General features: G+C 48.3%; 1 protein-coding gene across 2 annotated transcripts in view; it reads left to right on the top strand.

Moving 5' to 3' along the window:
• The window catches only part of HEATR1 (HEAT repeat containing 1), a 1,158,897-nt gene that overhangs the window by 924,789 nt on the left and 218,657 nt on the right, over window positions 1-15,451 (top strand). For both annotated transcript variants that reach the window (XM_069607931.1, XM_069607932.1), the window contains exon 32: window positions 4,724-4,890. In XM_069607931.1, the coding sequence (XP_069464032.1) occupies window positions 4,724-4,890 (167 nt within the window). The remainder of the gene's footprint in view (window positions 1-4,723; window positions 4,891-15,451) is intronic.

Genomic DNA, 15,451 nt, shown 5'->3' with positions numbered 1-15,451 from the left:
CTTCTAAGTTTCAATGGTGCTATGATGTCTAAAGATGAGATCATTATTTTATTGTACTCCTCTACCAAGGTGAAAGGATCTGTATGGTCGGGAAGCAAGTTCAGAGTGGGAACAATCAGGGGAGTACGTTTCTCAGCTGAAATATTTATTTTGTTTCTAGTGGGGAATGGCAGGAGCTATGCTGTTATCGGGAGGAATAGGAGGCGTAGCCTCTAAGGTGAAAGTTATTAAGTGGTGATCGGACCAGAGTTGAGGTGTTATAGAAGTGATTGAAGTCTGGCAGTTGTGCTCTGCTATCCAATCGAGGGTCCTTCCTTTCGTGTGGGTCGCTAAGGTCACTTTTTGGGTAAACCCCAATTCAGTAAGGGAGTTGTTGATTTGCGTGGCATTGTGGTGTAAAGAGTCGTTAAACCCTAGTTTGAAATCGCCCAGGAGAAAGCATTGTGAGGAGTTTTTGAGGTTATCGGATAAGATATAGGTTAAGTCTTCTTCGAAGGAACTTATGGGGCCAGGGGGTCTGTAGATGAGGTGGATGGTCAAGGTTTGGGTGTCGGTGATGGGTAACTTGGCTCTAAGGGATTCGCAAGAATCAAGATTTTGTGGCGTGGAGAGTCTCAAGGATAGACTCGTTTTGGCAATTATAGCAAGGCCTCCACCTCAGGATTCAATACGATCTATTCTGAGGATTGTATAGTCTTTGGGAATAGCTAGCATGATCCCCGGGCCTGCTGCTGAGTGAAGCCAGGATTCGGTAATAGCAAGGAAGTCAATTTTTTCTACCTGCAGTAGGTCGGCTATTTGCGTGGCGTGGGCCACCATGGAGCGAGCGTTTATTGGGGCACCTCTGATGCTAGTCTGGGTGGTTACCGTAGGTAGTACATGGGTGTTGTAGAGGTGCTTCTGGGGGGTGGGGTTGTTAATGGCCTGAGTGAGCTGTCTTCTAAACCAATATGAAGGCTGGGTGTTGGTAGTTTTGTGGAGGGAGTTTTTAGAGTTGGGCTACACATAGCTGCTGAAGTCATAGAGTTTGGTCATCTCAATTTACCCCAGAGATGTATGCATTTCTTGAAAGAGTCAAGAAAACCTAACACAAGACACTGTTACTATGATAAATGGAAACGATTCGTTATTTGGTGCCAGAATAAGCAAATCAACCCAGTTGATTATACTCCTTCTAATGTCGTCACCTATATGCTCCACCTATTGGATGCAAGGTTAGTGTTCAACTCACTTAAAGGGCTCCTGGCAGCTTTATCAGCCTACATCACTTCCCAGAACAAGGTGTCGTGGTGGAAAGTGCCAGTGGTCAAGGCATTTATTGAAGGGGTAAAGGGACTCCACCCTCCAATTTTAGTAGCCATCACTTCCATAAGGAGAGTCAGTGAAATGCAAGCTCGGTCAGTGCAGGATCCTTTCTTTACTATACATAAGGACAAACTGGTTTTACAAACTCACCCTAGGTTCTCACCTAAGTTCATTTCTAAATTCCACGTTAACCAGTCTATTGAGCTACCGGCTTTCTTCCAAGAACCCAAAAGCTCTGCTGAGGTAAAACTCCACACACTGGATGTGAGGAGGGCGGTCCTCTACTACATAGACAAAACCAGACCGCTAAGAAAAACAGATCAGCTGTTTGTCTCCATAGCGCCAGGCAGAGAAGGAGATTGCGTCTCTAAAAACACCATCTCTAGGTGGATAGTCATATGTATCCAACTGTGCTATTCCCTTTCAAATACGACACTGCCTTTTATGCCCAGGGCCCACTCCACAAGAGGTACTGGAGCCATGCTGGCTTTCATTGCAAATGTTCCTTTAGACAGTATTTGCAAAGCAGCTACATGGAGCTATATACATACTTTCACTCAGCACTTCTGCATTGATACCCATTCCAAGACAGATACACAAGTGGGACAAGCGTCTCTAAGACACTAATTCGCTCATGAACCTTCTCACGTCCCACCTCCTTCTTCCACTTCTCGCTAATCTATGCACAGTATGTAATCTAAGCAGATTCCACAAGCCTCAGAAGGGATACGTTACTCACCGTAATCGTATTTCTGATGCTTGTATCTGCTTAGATTCAAATGCAACCCACCCTTCCTCCCGTTGGAGAGAAGGCGCATGGATGCTTATGAGGTAGTCTGATGAGTATCTGCTTGGATATAGCTGTACTCGCGCTACACCTCATGCTACCTCATGTCAGAAAAAACACAATCTGAGGGACCTCGACGCGTGAGGGATCATGGGTACACTGGACGTCATATATGGGATAGTATTACTGGCACGCCCTGTCAACGTCCCTTTTCGAGTTTCGAAAACGACTGTAATACTCCGCAGCTTCCACTAGATGGCGGGCTATGCACAGCATGTGAATCTAAGCAGACAGATACAAGCATCAGAAATACGATTACGGTGAGTAATGTATCCCATATGTGTAGATTTTTTATTGTGTGTATTATACATGTTTTACAGGCATTTGTTTTTAAAGCTGAAATAATAGTATAGATGTGTATGTCTGTGCGCTTATTCATTCATTCTCCTAGTCTCTCTTGGTCTCTTTGCCTGCCTCTGTCTCTTTCCACCTGCCCCGGTCTCGCTTTGGCCCCCGGTCTCGCTTTGGCCCCCGGTCTCGCTTTGGCCCCCGGTCTCGCTTTGGCCCCCGGTCTCGCTTTGGCCCCCGGTCTCGCTTTGGCCCCCGGTCTCGCTTTGGCCCCCGGTCTCGCTTTGGCCCCCGGTCTCGCTTTGGCCCCCGGTCTCGCTTTGGCCCCCGGTCTCGCTTTGGCCCCTGGTCTCGCTTTGGCCCCTGGTCTCGCTTTGGCCCCTGGTCTCGCTTTGGCCCCTGGTCTCGCTTTGGCCCCTGGTCTCGCTTTGGCCCCTGGTCTCGCTTTGGCCCCTGGTCTCGCTTTGGCCCCTGGTCTCGCTTTGGCCCCTGGTCTCGCTTTGGCCCCTGGTCTCGCTTTGGCCCCTGGTCTCGCTTTGGCCCCTGGTCTCGCTTTGGCCCCTGGTCTCGCACTCTGCCGGTCTCGCTCTCTCTCGGTCTCGCTCTCTCCCGCACTCTCCCGGTCTCGCTCTCTCCCGCACTCTCCCGGTCTCGCACTCTGCCGGTCTCGCTCTCTCTCGCACTCTCCCGGTCTCGCTCTCTCCCGCACTCTCCCGGTCTCGCTCTCTCCCGCACTCGCTCTCTCCCGCACTCGCTCTCTCCCGCACTCGCTCTCTCCCGCACTCGCTCTCTCCCGCACTCGCTCTCTCCCGCACTCGCTCTCTCCCGCACTCGCTCTCTCCCGCACTCGCTCTCTCCCGCACTCGCTCTCTCCCGCACTCGCTCTCTCCCGGTCTCGCTCTCTCCCGCTCTCGCTCTCTCCCGCACTCGCTCTCTCCCGCACTCGCTCTCTCCCGCACTCGCTCTCTCCCGCACTCGCTCTCTCCCGCACTCTCCCGGTCTCGCTCTCTCCCGCACTCTCCTGGTCTCGCTCTCTCCCGCACTCGCTCTCTCCCGCACTCGCTCTCTCCCGCACTCGCTCTCTCCCGCACTCGCTCTCTCCCGCACTCGCTCTCTCCCGCACTCGCTCTCTCCCGCACTCGCTCTCTCCCGCACTCGCTCTCTCCCGCACTCTCCCGGTCTCGCACTCTCCCGGTCTCGCACTCTCCCGGTCTCGCACTCTCCCGGTCTCGCACTCTCCCGGTCTCGCACTCTCCCGGTCTCGCACTCTCCCGGTCTCGCACTCTCCCGGTCTCGCACTCTCCCGGTCTCGCACTCCCCCGCACTCTCTCTCTCCCCCGCACTCTCTCTCTCCCCCGCACTCTCTCTCTCCCCCGCACTCTCTCTCTCTCCCGCACTCTCTCTCTCCCCCGCACTCTCTCTCTCCCCCGCACTCTCTCTCTCCCCCGCACTCTCTCTCTCTCCCGCACTCTCTCTCTCTCCCGCACTCTCTCTCTCTCCCGCACTCTCTCTCTCTCCCGCACTCTCTCTCTCTCCCGCACTCTCTCTCTCTCCCGCACTCTCTCTCTCCCGGTCTCGCTCTCTCCCGGTCTCGCTCTCTCCCGGTCTCGCTCTCTCCTTCACTCTCCTGCACTCTCCTGCACTCTCCTGCACTCTCCTGCACTCTCCTGCAATCTCCTGCACTCTCCCGCACTCTCCCGCACTCTCTCGCTCTCCCCCTGTCTCTCTCTCTCGTTCTCCCCGTCTCTCTCGCTCGTTCTCCCCGTCTCTCTCTCGCTCGTTCTCCCCCTGTCTCTCTTGCTCTTGTCTCTTGTTCTTCCTATCTCTCTCCCTGTGTCTCCCCCCGCCCATCCCTGTTCCCTCTCAACTGTATGTAAAGAAGTCGAAAATTGTATTTGATTTTGTATTTGAAACTGTGACTAGATATGTGAAAAGTTCTAATTGAACTAAAACACAGAGACAATTCAATGAACTGTACTTGTGCACTAGACCCTGAAGCCTTCCTTCCTTACTGCTCTGCTACATTACCATGATATATTCCCTAGGCATAGTACCTATAACTTTGTTCACCAACTAGATTGGCCTATCACAACACTCATGGGTTCTAGAGCCACCCGCCCACCCCTCTAAAACCTGTACTTGGCAGATCCACTCAATACTTGATTAGACACTATTGTTTCAAAGTCATGCAGTTCGACATAGATTGGGTGATCGCAGTCCTTGAGCCTTGTTTGTACCCTGCTCTAAATCTTTGAAACCTTCTTAATGGTTTGATTTCTACAGATGATTGTGAAAAGAAAAAATCAAAATTGCGCAAATCCAAATCACAGGAGCCAGAACAGCACCTCTTTAATGTAGAGTCTCACTCGGGCAAGCAGCTGCGGCACTTCAAGTTCCTCTCGATCTCCTTCATGGCCCAGCTCCTGACCTCACACAGCTTTGTTGGGAAGGTAATCATTGGCTTTCTAAATGATGGATACCTTGGTACAGTTTGTTGTGTTACTGTCGTTTTCTCCCCATTTGCATCTCATGTTCTGTATTCTGCTCCTTTGTCATTGAATGCATTGTATGAATATTGAACTCCCAGGTTGCATCATTTTTCATTTTGCAACTGTGGGTGCAAACATGGAGAAAATGTTTACGTTTGTATTAATCCAAATCCCTTTTTATCTAGTTAACCTACACCCTGAGGCATTTACTAGGAAAACGGCAAACTAATGTATACATTAGTCAAAAGTTAATATGTACTGCTCATTTCAGAAATTAAAAACTTAGAATGTACTTCTACTTTGGCTTTTTAATAATGTCTTTATCCTGTTTCTTCTTATTAGGGTGCAAATTACTCTAGGGGGTTCAGACGTTACATTTCCTTTTTGATTGAAGATTGTGCAGTACTAGAAAATGTGGTCTATTTTAGAACTGTCTTCACTCCATGAACATATGGATGCTTTAAGTGATGATAAATTGTTTAGCTGCCATAAACCTTTTCTGCTTTTGAAATCCTTGTTTTTTAAAAATATTTTTTATGGCTGTTTCTGTTGTAATCATAAAATCAATAACAGTTCATTTTCAAGTAATACAACAAGAACCACACGTCTCCCCACAACCCCTACCTGGGAACCAACGTAATCCCTCTTACTATGGAATCTCAATCATTTCAAGGACAGGCAACCATGTGCGGTTTTCCTCGAATTTCCTCTGAACAACCAAAGTGCATTGGTCAGCTAGAAGGGTAACCACTTGTCGCAGATCTTTTGATGTTCTGGGTTTCATCTTGATATTGCAGTGTTAGGAAAGATTTTCTTTTTGTAACTTTCCCGTCATAGTTTTCTATGGGACACGCTTTCTTTTTGTTTGTTTTTGAATCCTGTCCTGATTCTTTGGAGGTACACAAACTTCTGCTTTACTTCCCTAGCCTGATTTGCTCATTCTTGTGGGGTTACTGGCTAGCCCCCAAGACTGGCAGTAGTGAGAGTGAAGTTACAATACTTTGTATCCTCATGTCTTATATATAAGGACCATTTTTGTTACTTTTACAATGTGCCTAAGACATGCTTGTGCCAGCTGTGAGATGTTTACCTTTTTGGGGGTATTTTACATGTATGCTATTGCATGTGAAGCAAATGGCCATTAAAGGTGGCTAGCACCCTAAGATGTGCTACAGGTTTTTTCCCTTCATCTTTGGCCATATTGTTATTTGGCCTTCTTCTTGCCTTCCCAGGTCAGGTAATGCCTTATATGGAAATCCCTTTCCTGGGTTAAGCTGTGGCTATCACAAGGTAAGGGGCATGGTTTGTGTGTTCCAGAGAAAGGGACCCGGGGCTGTCTAGTCCCAATCCGCATCTCTGGCACCAGAAGGGGCTGTCTAGTCCCAATCCATATCTCTGGCACCAGAAAGCCTGTTGCTGGGCAGACGTGATGACATTTGGCTATCCATGATTGTACAGCCACTGACTGTTTGAATGGTGCAGATCCATACCATTGGTGGGCTTGTGCTTGCTCCCAGTGTGAATCTTAGATAAAATGAGGCTCCTGCAAAAATTCATCATAGACAGTACACAAAGAAGAGCGGTCTGCTGATGACCCAAAGACTGCCCCCTGCAGCTGACCAGCATCGACTCCAGTGTTACCCATGTGAAGCTCTGCTCCTCTGTCCGATCTCAAGAAGCCCTTCATTGGTGCATTTGATGCCTGACCGGTGGGCACAGCCAGTCTTGTCCCTTGCTGGGGGGGATCTGTGCCTGCTGAGCCTTCAGAAGTGTTCCTGGACCAACCGGTGGACTGTTTGCTCCTGAGCTGCTTCTCTGCAGCCGCCACCATTTCAAGCAGAGACATGGTACTTTGCAGATCCTCAACTTTGTTAGACTGGATTTTTAAACTGTGTCCTGGTGGACAGATATTTAAGAGGCCAACCTAGTTATAGTGAACCAGGTAACTGAATTTAGTCAAACAAATCAAGGTAGCATGGAGTGTAGTCAAGGCTGAGCCTCAGGAGAGGCGAGTGAGGTCAGGGATCCGCAATGAGTCAACACAATGAAATAATCAAGGATTACACTTAGATGAGTAAGTAAAAAAATACTCTTTGTTAGTGGCCAAAAACACACTATGAAAAAGAACAGGTAGTAATATCACACAATACTAAAAGAATATGTATATGCAGTCAGATTCATTGCAATATTATCAATTCATCACCCTGGCCTCCCAAAACCTGAAAGTCTAGGTAAGTAATTAGTTATAGCACTCCGTCAACAGGAATGACAACCCTAATTTATAAAGTCCACCCCTAAGTTAATTGGTCGCTTGTTCCCAAAAGTTCAAAATGTTTACAAGTGTTTTAGGAGTTGGGGGGGGGCGAGGGGGGGTTAGGAGAGGGGGAAATGAGGGGATGGGTCCAAAAGTCAGTTGAAGATGCATACTGTTTCTAGCTTTTGAAGGGCTCTTAGCAATAAGTATTGCCAAAGCCAGACAGTTGTAAAACTATTCAAAAGTTACTCAAACTTTTAAAAGAGCAGCGATAGGGGAGCACGCAAGTACCACTATAACTTACCCCTGTACTCTGATTTTTTTCGCCAGACTTGGCAGGTTGTTGGAGGGTCGCCTGAGGTAAGTTTTCCCACCATTGGTTCCTGTTGAAGAAGCCCAGGAGTTGCAGGTGCAAGAAGAGTTCTGGTAGTGTCCATGAGCTGTGTGCTACCTTTTCTCATGGAGCACTGCTGCAGGCACCAGTGCAGGACTCTTCAGGATGGTCAACCAAATGCAGGAATGCCAGTTTCAGGGATGGTCACCAATGCACGGTGACAGCAGTGGACACAGATGTTGCGGTCGGTCCTCTATCTCAAGCCCTGTTGATACTAGGATGCCAAAATTTCGCCAGGAGGAATCTTGCAGGACAAGCTGACGACCCCTTCAGCTCCAAGCCGAAATGCGGAACGACTCCTCTTCTACCGCAGTATCCCAAATTGGAGATGGTCAGTCCACTGGATGGCCCAGGAACTCTTCCGAAGGCTCCAAGTCTACAGGCAACAAGAAGTCGAGTGGTTGTTCTCACCAGTGCTACGGCTCGAAGCACTGTTGAAGGACTTCTAATATCACTAGCCAGACAGGGCTCCACCGGGACTGCAGCAAAGGTTTGTCGCTAGGCCTCCTCAGGATGGGTCCAGAGGCCAATAAAATAATTTCTCTGACCTGAGAAGGTAGGAAGAAGGCAAAAAGACCAGATGGCCCAAGAGCACATGAAAAACCATGTTAGGACACTACCCACAGTTAGTAGCCAAATGTGAGATAGCTCAAATATAAAACAGTAAAAATTGTGAAAAAGTAACTGCTGTCACCACTTACTTTAGGCACATCTGAAAGTAACGAAAAATCCCTTTGAGTGTAGTCTAGGGTGATACGAAAGATGCATTGTGCAACATGAAAATGTTACCCAAAATAGATCCGAAGTACAAAGAAAAGTGTTACAGTTTCCCAGAATGGATGTCATTAAGGGGTTGCCAGAGGTCGCAACTGCGGCCCTTGTGGTAGCCCTTGCTACCCCTAAAAGTATTTTTTTTCTTTTTTAAATTTTTTTTTTATTGAGGCTTATGAGCTGTGACCAGCAGCATGTGGCTCTTTGTTTCTGGAGTGGCAGGTTTTCTGATAGCTTTGGCCGGTAAGATAGCTCAATGGGTTGAGCGCTGGCTGCTGCAATGTGTCTGCAATGTGTGTGTGAGATGTGCAGGTTCTACCCCCAGCAAGGTCAACTCAGCCTTTCATCCTGCTGAGGTTGATAAATGAGTAGCAACACAGGTTGAGTTATATTGTGTGTGTATTTGTTCTATATGAAGCCTGTAAGTGCTATATAATAACACTTCATTATCGTTTGTTCTTGGACGTCTGCTTACATTCACATTGATTTGGTAATATGAGCCTATATGCATTGATATTAACGATGCATATGGTGATCCTTTCTTGCATGAAATGTATATCACTTTACAGTGATATCGTAACCACATTTTCATAGTGTACTTAGGAACAATGCTTTGTGATGCCACTTCCTGTTTTTTCGAGCGATGAAAGGTTGCGTTCCATCGATTCCCGTGATGTCACTTTGGGGTGGGGGGGGGTCACATGACATCACTTCCTGTGATGGCAGAGGTCCAGATTTGTGTGTCGCGTCTGCTACCCCCGGCATTTTGGTGAAATAATGTCCCTGTTTCACACTATTGACAGTCTGAAGGTCTAGTCAGTTTCCCCATACCATATGAGCAAAGCGAGGAATTGGCTGCAAGTGGCAGTCTTTACAGGAGATTGCGTGTAAACTCTGGACTCGATTGACTCATCTGCAAAACAATGTTTTCCAGGGCTTCAATTTGCCTGAAAACTTTAAAATCACCCTCAAGTGCGTAGCGTGCAATTGGCAAGGAACTGGCTGCAAGTTGCAGTTCTTGCGGGACTAAAGACCTGGACTGGAACAGATTTTTGCTGCATGAAACTACCCTTGGTGTGGTTAGTCTGCTCAACTCCAGCACGAGTGGTGTGAGCTGATGTGGTTTTTGTTTCCCCCTCTCTTTATGTAAATACATATGCATTCTTATGCTTTGAGGAGTTGACCAATGGTAGCTCCCTATTCTGTGCTGGTAGTGGGTTCGGCTAACAGAGTTGAAGTTTCTTGGTTGAGCAATACTCATGCTAGAAAGATGTAGCCCATTATTGTGATAGAGGGAGTGCCTCCTCGGGAGAACACTGCTTCGACCCTTATGTCTCTGTTGCTGATGGATGTGAATCAAGGGGTTAATAACATCTTGCTTCTGGGGCTACTGGATGAAAACATGCATATGAATCCCACTGCTGCTAGCCTCATGATGGCTATTGCTCCACCTTATCAAATCATGGGGTAGCTGGTTAATGAGAAGAATTATATTTTAGCAACAAATCTGTCTCGTTCTCCTTCTTTGTTCGCTTCAGAGTCTTCCAAGCTCTGTAAACCTTCGTTTTCTTATCAGTCTTCACCAGTGGCTGCAGCTGTTTCTCCGCCCATAAAGGGTGAATTTAACAGTGCCCCTGGTTCGGCGTTGCATGCATTGAACTTCACACTGAATTCCGTAGTTAAAATGTATAAAATAATACACAAGGAATTCAGCTAGCAGGAGAACATTCTGGTAATAATGGTATGGAAATTGACCTATGCTGAAGGTTTCATTTTTGGTACAAAGGCCATGCTTTAAAATTATTTGGATGTTTCTGCTGAAGTGTTAGAAATTGCTATTTCATTTGGTGAGCCACCTTATATTGCCAATAGCAATAGTGGGAATGCAGGTGTTTTTGTTAAGGAGTTTTACAAAAGTCCACCTCATGTAGGACTTTAGAAGACTCACACTTGGGATGAAGGGCTCAAACACTTAGCCTAGGCTTGACCCATACAATGTTTGTTGGTAGAAATGGCTGAGCATCCAGGCTTATCTTAAAAGGGAGAAAGGGCTGTCATAGGTATACAGAACTTAGTTTCTTTGGGCCTATGTGTATGCTCTGACACACTAAAGTAATCTAAAAATTATGGTTTCTTCAGCATGGAGTCTTGCATGGATTCACATGCTCATGAATATTTCCCATCAGGCTGGGAATCATCTGTAAAATTAAAGCAGTTTGGCTTTAAGCTAAAACTGCTTGTCACTTCCAATAGCCTATTACTGTCACTTTGGGTCATACTGCCCCAACCAATCACAGTTGCCCTCCTAGGCTCCACCCCTGGTGGCCATCTTTGGATTTTTAGCACGTTTGTGTTTCGCTCCTCGAAATCCTACAACTTTTTTGCTGTTTTTGCCCCTTTTTTGCAAGAATTTGTCTCGATTCTTTGTCCTCTTTAGTCCCGTTGTGACTACAGGCGGCAGGCACCCATTGCCACAGGAGATCCTTATTCCATCGTTGGATCTCCCAATTGTGGTCGTTCAGGCCCAGGCTTGTGCCTTTGCTTCACCAGCATGGAGGACACCACGAAGAAAAGCCTCTTCAGGGCCTGTGATAACTCCGGCCGGAAAACATCTTTATCGAAGATCGGCACCTCAGGTGCATTTACTGCCTATATCCGACCCCGATTTCGGATGCATGTTCGATTTTCCAGGACTTCTCCAAGACGCATAAGCATCGCCATCAGAGTTTGTGGCATGGATGAGGGAAGGGAAGGCCCCTGACGTGGCCTCTGGGCATAGTCCTGCCTCTTACAGGGCCGGCAGGTCCAACGAGTGTGCTCACTCTGATAAAGAGGTTGCAGTCCTTTCAGGGTGCTTCCTTGGTGAAGATCCAAAAGAAGGTGAAATCATGTCACGCTCCGACACCTTCTTCACCCATGGTCACTGTGGACACGGGACCAAGGTCAAAGAGAGGACGGTCGCCATCATTGGCTCCATCGACGGTTAGCTTACCGGCAGGCAGGCTGATTCCATCCGTGAGAAAATCGTTGATTCCATCGGCCGAACACAAGGCCTCGTCGAAAGACGAGTCGTCCAAGGGCCCACCTGCGACTCAGTCATCGATACGAGCCTCAGTGACAACCTCATCCACCAGGACTGTTGCTTCGTCAACGAGTACCTACTCTATGAAAATGGGTTTTACATTGAGGGCTTTGACCACACCACGGGGGCTCGTTGACGACCATCACCATTGGCACTACAGCGGTTACCACGCCCAGAATATCCTTATCGCCTAGACCTCTTTTAGAGGTCCTGTTGATGACGGCACGGTTCCTGCTCTGCAGGCTCTGGTCATCGCCCCTTTCCTGAAAGGCTCGTATTTGGTGATGTATCCCCCAAGAGGTCGCCAACACACTACACCACTTCAGAGGAGGACCTGCCAGAGGGTTTTTACTCTGGAGGGTGGTCAGGGGCGCCTGACCCTGTTGTGCAATACCTCTGCAAGGGGCAGCATCTCTCCAGCCTTCTCTGCCTTTTAGCCTTTCACCTCTGGGCCCAGCACCTGCTCCAAGGGATAGGTCTTTGGACACTTTGACAACCTTGCACACACTGGTGGCCGCAGTCCTGCAGCGGCTGCTCACTGCATCCATTCCTGTTCCAGCAGGGAGTCCTCCAAGGCCTTCTTGTGCTCGGCCAACACAGCCTCATCCGGCTCCTGATACACCTCGCCCGTTGCCACTGCCTCCTGTGGTGGAGGAAGCGGCTCAGGCTGAAACTGATGAAGGTACTGGTACGCACACTGATGAGTTTGACTACGTTCCTGCAGATGGGGAACCCCAGATGTCGATGTACCCTCCAGGGCATCTCCTCCTGACGAGATCTGGTCCTTCCACTTCATTATCTCTAAGGCTGCAAAGCTCTTCAACCTAGGACCATGTTAGGGAGATTTATCATTTGTATGCTTTATCCTCTCTCCTAGGGAGACCGCTAGCCCTTTTTGATGGACTTCTGGACCTTTCTCTCTATCCTGAATGAGTGGAGCCTTTTTCCACTCATTCATTCTTATTTGCTCTGACATTCGGAACTCTGTTCTCTGTTTTACTTTTACTATGAAGTCTACTTTTTTCCATATCGGTTTTACGGCATCTGTGTTTAACTTTTTCTGTGTTTAACTTTTGCAGCACACAGTTCCTTATGGGCAGTGTTGCTTGGAACCCTTTGGGTTCTCTTTTAAAATGCTTTCTTTATCCTGGAGTAACTACAGTTCTTCCTCCTAAAACGTTATACTATGAGATATTAGCACACACCACCTTATGTGGAGTGCTAAGGGGATAACTAGTATCCCCCATCTCTCTGCTCCTGTCACATAGACTGCCTTCTAGTTCTGGCTGGCGGCAGTGGACGCATTCTACCAACTATTGTGCTATTTCATTACTGCAGACTGTATTCACAGTCCTGGTTGTTCACAATAGGGTAACTTATGTTCTAACCTGATGGCGCCTTTCTTTTTTTGCCATTTCTAGCGTGCTTGTTCTTTGTTAGCCCTTTTTCCACCATTATGGGAGGGGGAGGTCTGTGTGTGTTTTTGCTTTTGGCAGGATCCCTTGGGTTTCCCCACCCAGGCTCCAATGAGTCGGGGCAGGCAGGAAGTGGGGAGGAGTTTTCTTTCACTCCCCTGCCCTTTGTCTGAGTGCCTGAATGGAACCAGTGCCCACTCTGGGGTTAGGGGGGCTGGCTGTCTTGATTGGACTGCCACCTACCCCTTTCTGTAAACTGCTGAGATTGCAGAGGAGTGTGTGCTGAAACTGAATAAAAGGTGAGGTTCCTGAGGTGAAAGGCAAGCCAACCACTGGAAACTGAAGTAACTGAAGAAGACGACGACCCGGGACACCTGCAGACCACTGCTGTCCTGACCGGTTTCTATGCGACAGGGGAGCTCTGAAAAGGATAACCTAGAATCAGATCCTTCCAAGTCTTTGCCGAGATCCAGGTGAAACTCCAGAGACACAATCGTACTTATCCAAGTCCACTCACCAGAGTGCCGGACTCCAGGAATTGAAGAAAATTGACTGGCCGAATCGTGTGTTTTGTTGGTGCTGCAGTAAAGGTGCCAACACCGCAGACTGACCAGAGAAGTTGAAATCCGTGCCAGAGGTCCTCTCTCAAGACTGCTGATGAGACACCCTGTCAATTGTCTTGCCTTTTGTCGCCAGACCAAGGAATCCAGAGATCAGGTTGATCGTAGCTGCACAGAGGAGAATATTGCCACAACCTAAGGTACTGTGGGGTGAACTGTATTGCTTACCTTAAACAGAGAAGTCGCTCCAGGGGGTTGGAGTGCACAAAGAGGTGTTCAAGGTATCCACTTTTACCTCTCCAATCTGGCAGATTGTGTCCCTTTTGCAAGACCTTTAACTGGGTCTCAACCATTGTTATTCTTCTAGCATCCTTTACTAGAGACTGAAAGTATCCACAGGAACCTTTGCTGTTCTGCTACTTTGTAGGACTTTGAGCCCTCTGCGAAATGGCTTTTTCATTGTTTGGGATCGGACTTTAAAAGTGTTGGCTTGCTCTAAAACTGCCTCTAGAGCCTTAAGCTCTGCTACTGTTTGACTAACCAACTGTTTTCCTTCCCAGAAGACTTTATCTTATGTGGTTTTGCTAACTAAATACAATTACTGTATATCTTTGTCTGTGCACGGTATTACCGATAATACAGTAGTGCTGTCATTCGTGTGAAATGCTGTAGCAATTGTAACTGTGAGCAACTACAAACTAAGAAGTAGTCTTTGAATAATATCTATACGTAATCTTGTGTGTTGGTTTAATTATCTAAGTATTTTAAGACATACCTTGTGTAAATACACCAATATATATATATTTCTGAGGCTTGTGGAATCTGCTTAGATCACATGCTCTGCATAGGCCGACATCTAGTGGAAGCTGCAGAGTATTAGTTTGTTTTTCGAAACTCAAAAATGGGTGTCTACACAGGGCGTGCCAATAATACTATCCCTAGTGTGACGTCCACTGTACCCAAGATCCTTCACGCGTCTAGGATCCTCAGATTGTTTTTTTCCGCCATACTGGTCGGAAGCATTTTGCGGAGTCCCCTGGCCTTAGCCATACTTTTGCTAAAATATTGATTAATTTACATCCTTTCCCCATCCCAACGTCGAACTTCGACACTCGACGCCGGCTGGAGAAGGAATCGACCGTCGGCTGCTGCACGATGGATTTGGGCCTCGGAAGGCCTCTGGCCTCGGCCCGGGCCTTGGAAGGCCTCTGGCCTCGGCCCTGCAAGTAGGGAGAGTGGGGGGTTGGACATACTCTACACTCTTGGTATATAGGTACACCTTATACATTTCCTACACTTAACAGCCTGCTGCCTCAAGGTGCGTATGGAGGATACCCCTTTTCAATTCTGCCCCAAGTGCAATCTCAAATACCCTTGGGTCGACAGGCATGCCACGTGCAATCTCTGCTTGCCGAGGGACCACCCTGAAGCGCACTGCAGAGCGTGTAGTAGGTTTAAACCTAAGACACTTAAGTACCGTTCGAAGCGTTGGGCCCACCACGCCAGGCGGCGGCCATGGCAGCGGAGGGCGCCTTCAGCGATGGCAGCGACGCCGTGCTTTTGGACGGCGAGTGCACTACGGCGTCGAAAGACAGCCGAGCGCAGGTCCCCGACCTCGGAAGGTCGTCTGACAGGGCGGCTATGGGGAAGACCCCCGGCGACACAGGCGCTTCACACACCACTCACACAAAACACACGAAGTCCAACCGAGACTCGACGACGTCGAGTTCTCGGAAAGAGGCACAAACAGAACGGTCCGAATCAGTGTTCTCTGGGCGTTCTCGATCGAGATCGCTGCATGACTCCAGGCAATCATCCACTCTTGCCAAGAGTGCCTCGCTCCCTAGGCTAACAGAAGTTCGATCGTCGGAGGACGAAGACGACTTCCACCCCCAGGCCGCGCTCCAGGAGTTGGAGCCCGCAGACAAGATCAGCGCGGTACCACGTTCGAAGGACAGGGACTCTACCCCCGATCCTCGACGCCAGGCGTCGAAAACCTCCGGAGCCACAAAGGGACAGGGAAAACACTTTTCCACTCACGGGGAG

Source organism: Ambystoma mexicanum, chromosome 4q, assembly GCF_040938575.1.
Source record: "Ambystoma mexicanum isolate Mex_15411 chromosome 4q, UKY_AmexF1_1, whole genome shotgun sequence".
NCBI lineage: Eukaryota > Metazoa > Chordata > Amphibia > Caudata > Ambystomatidae > Ambystoma > Ambystoma mexicanum.
The sequence above is the reverse complement of the archived record's forward strand: the minus strand, read 5'-3'. Positions and strand labels throughout refer to the sequence as shown.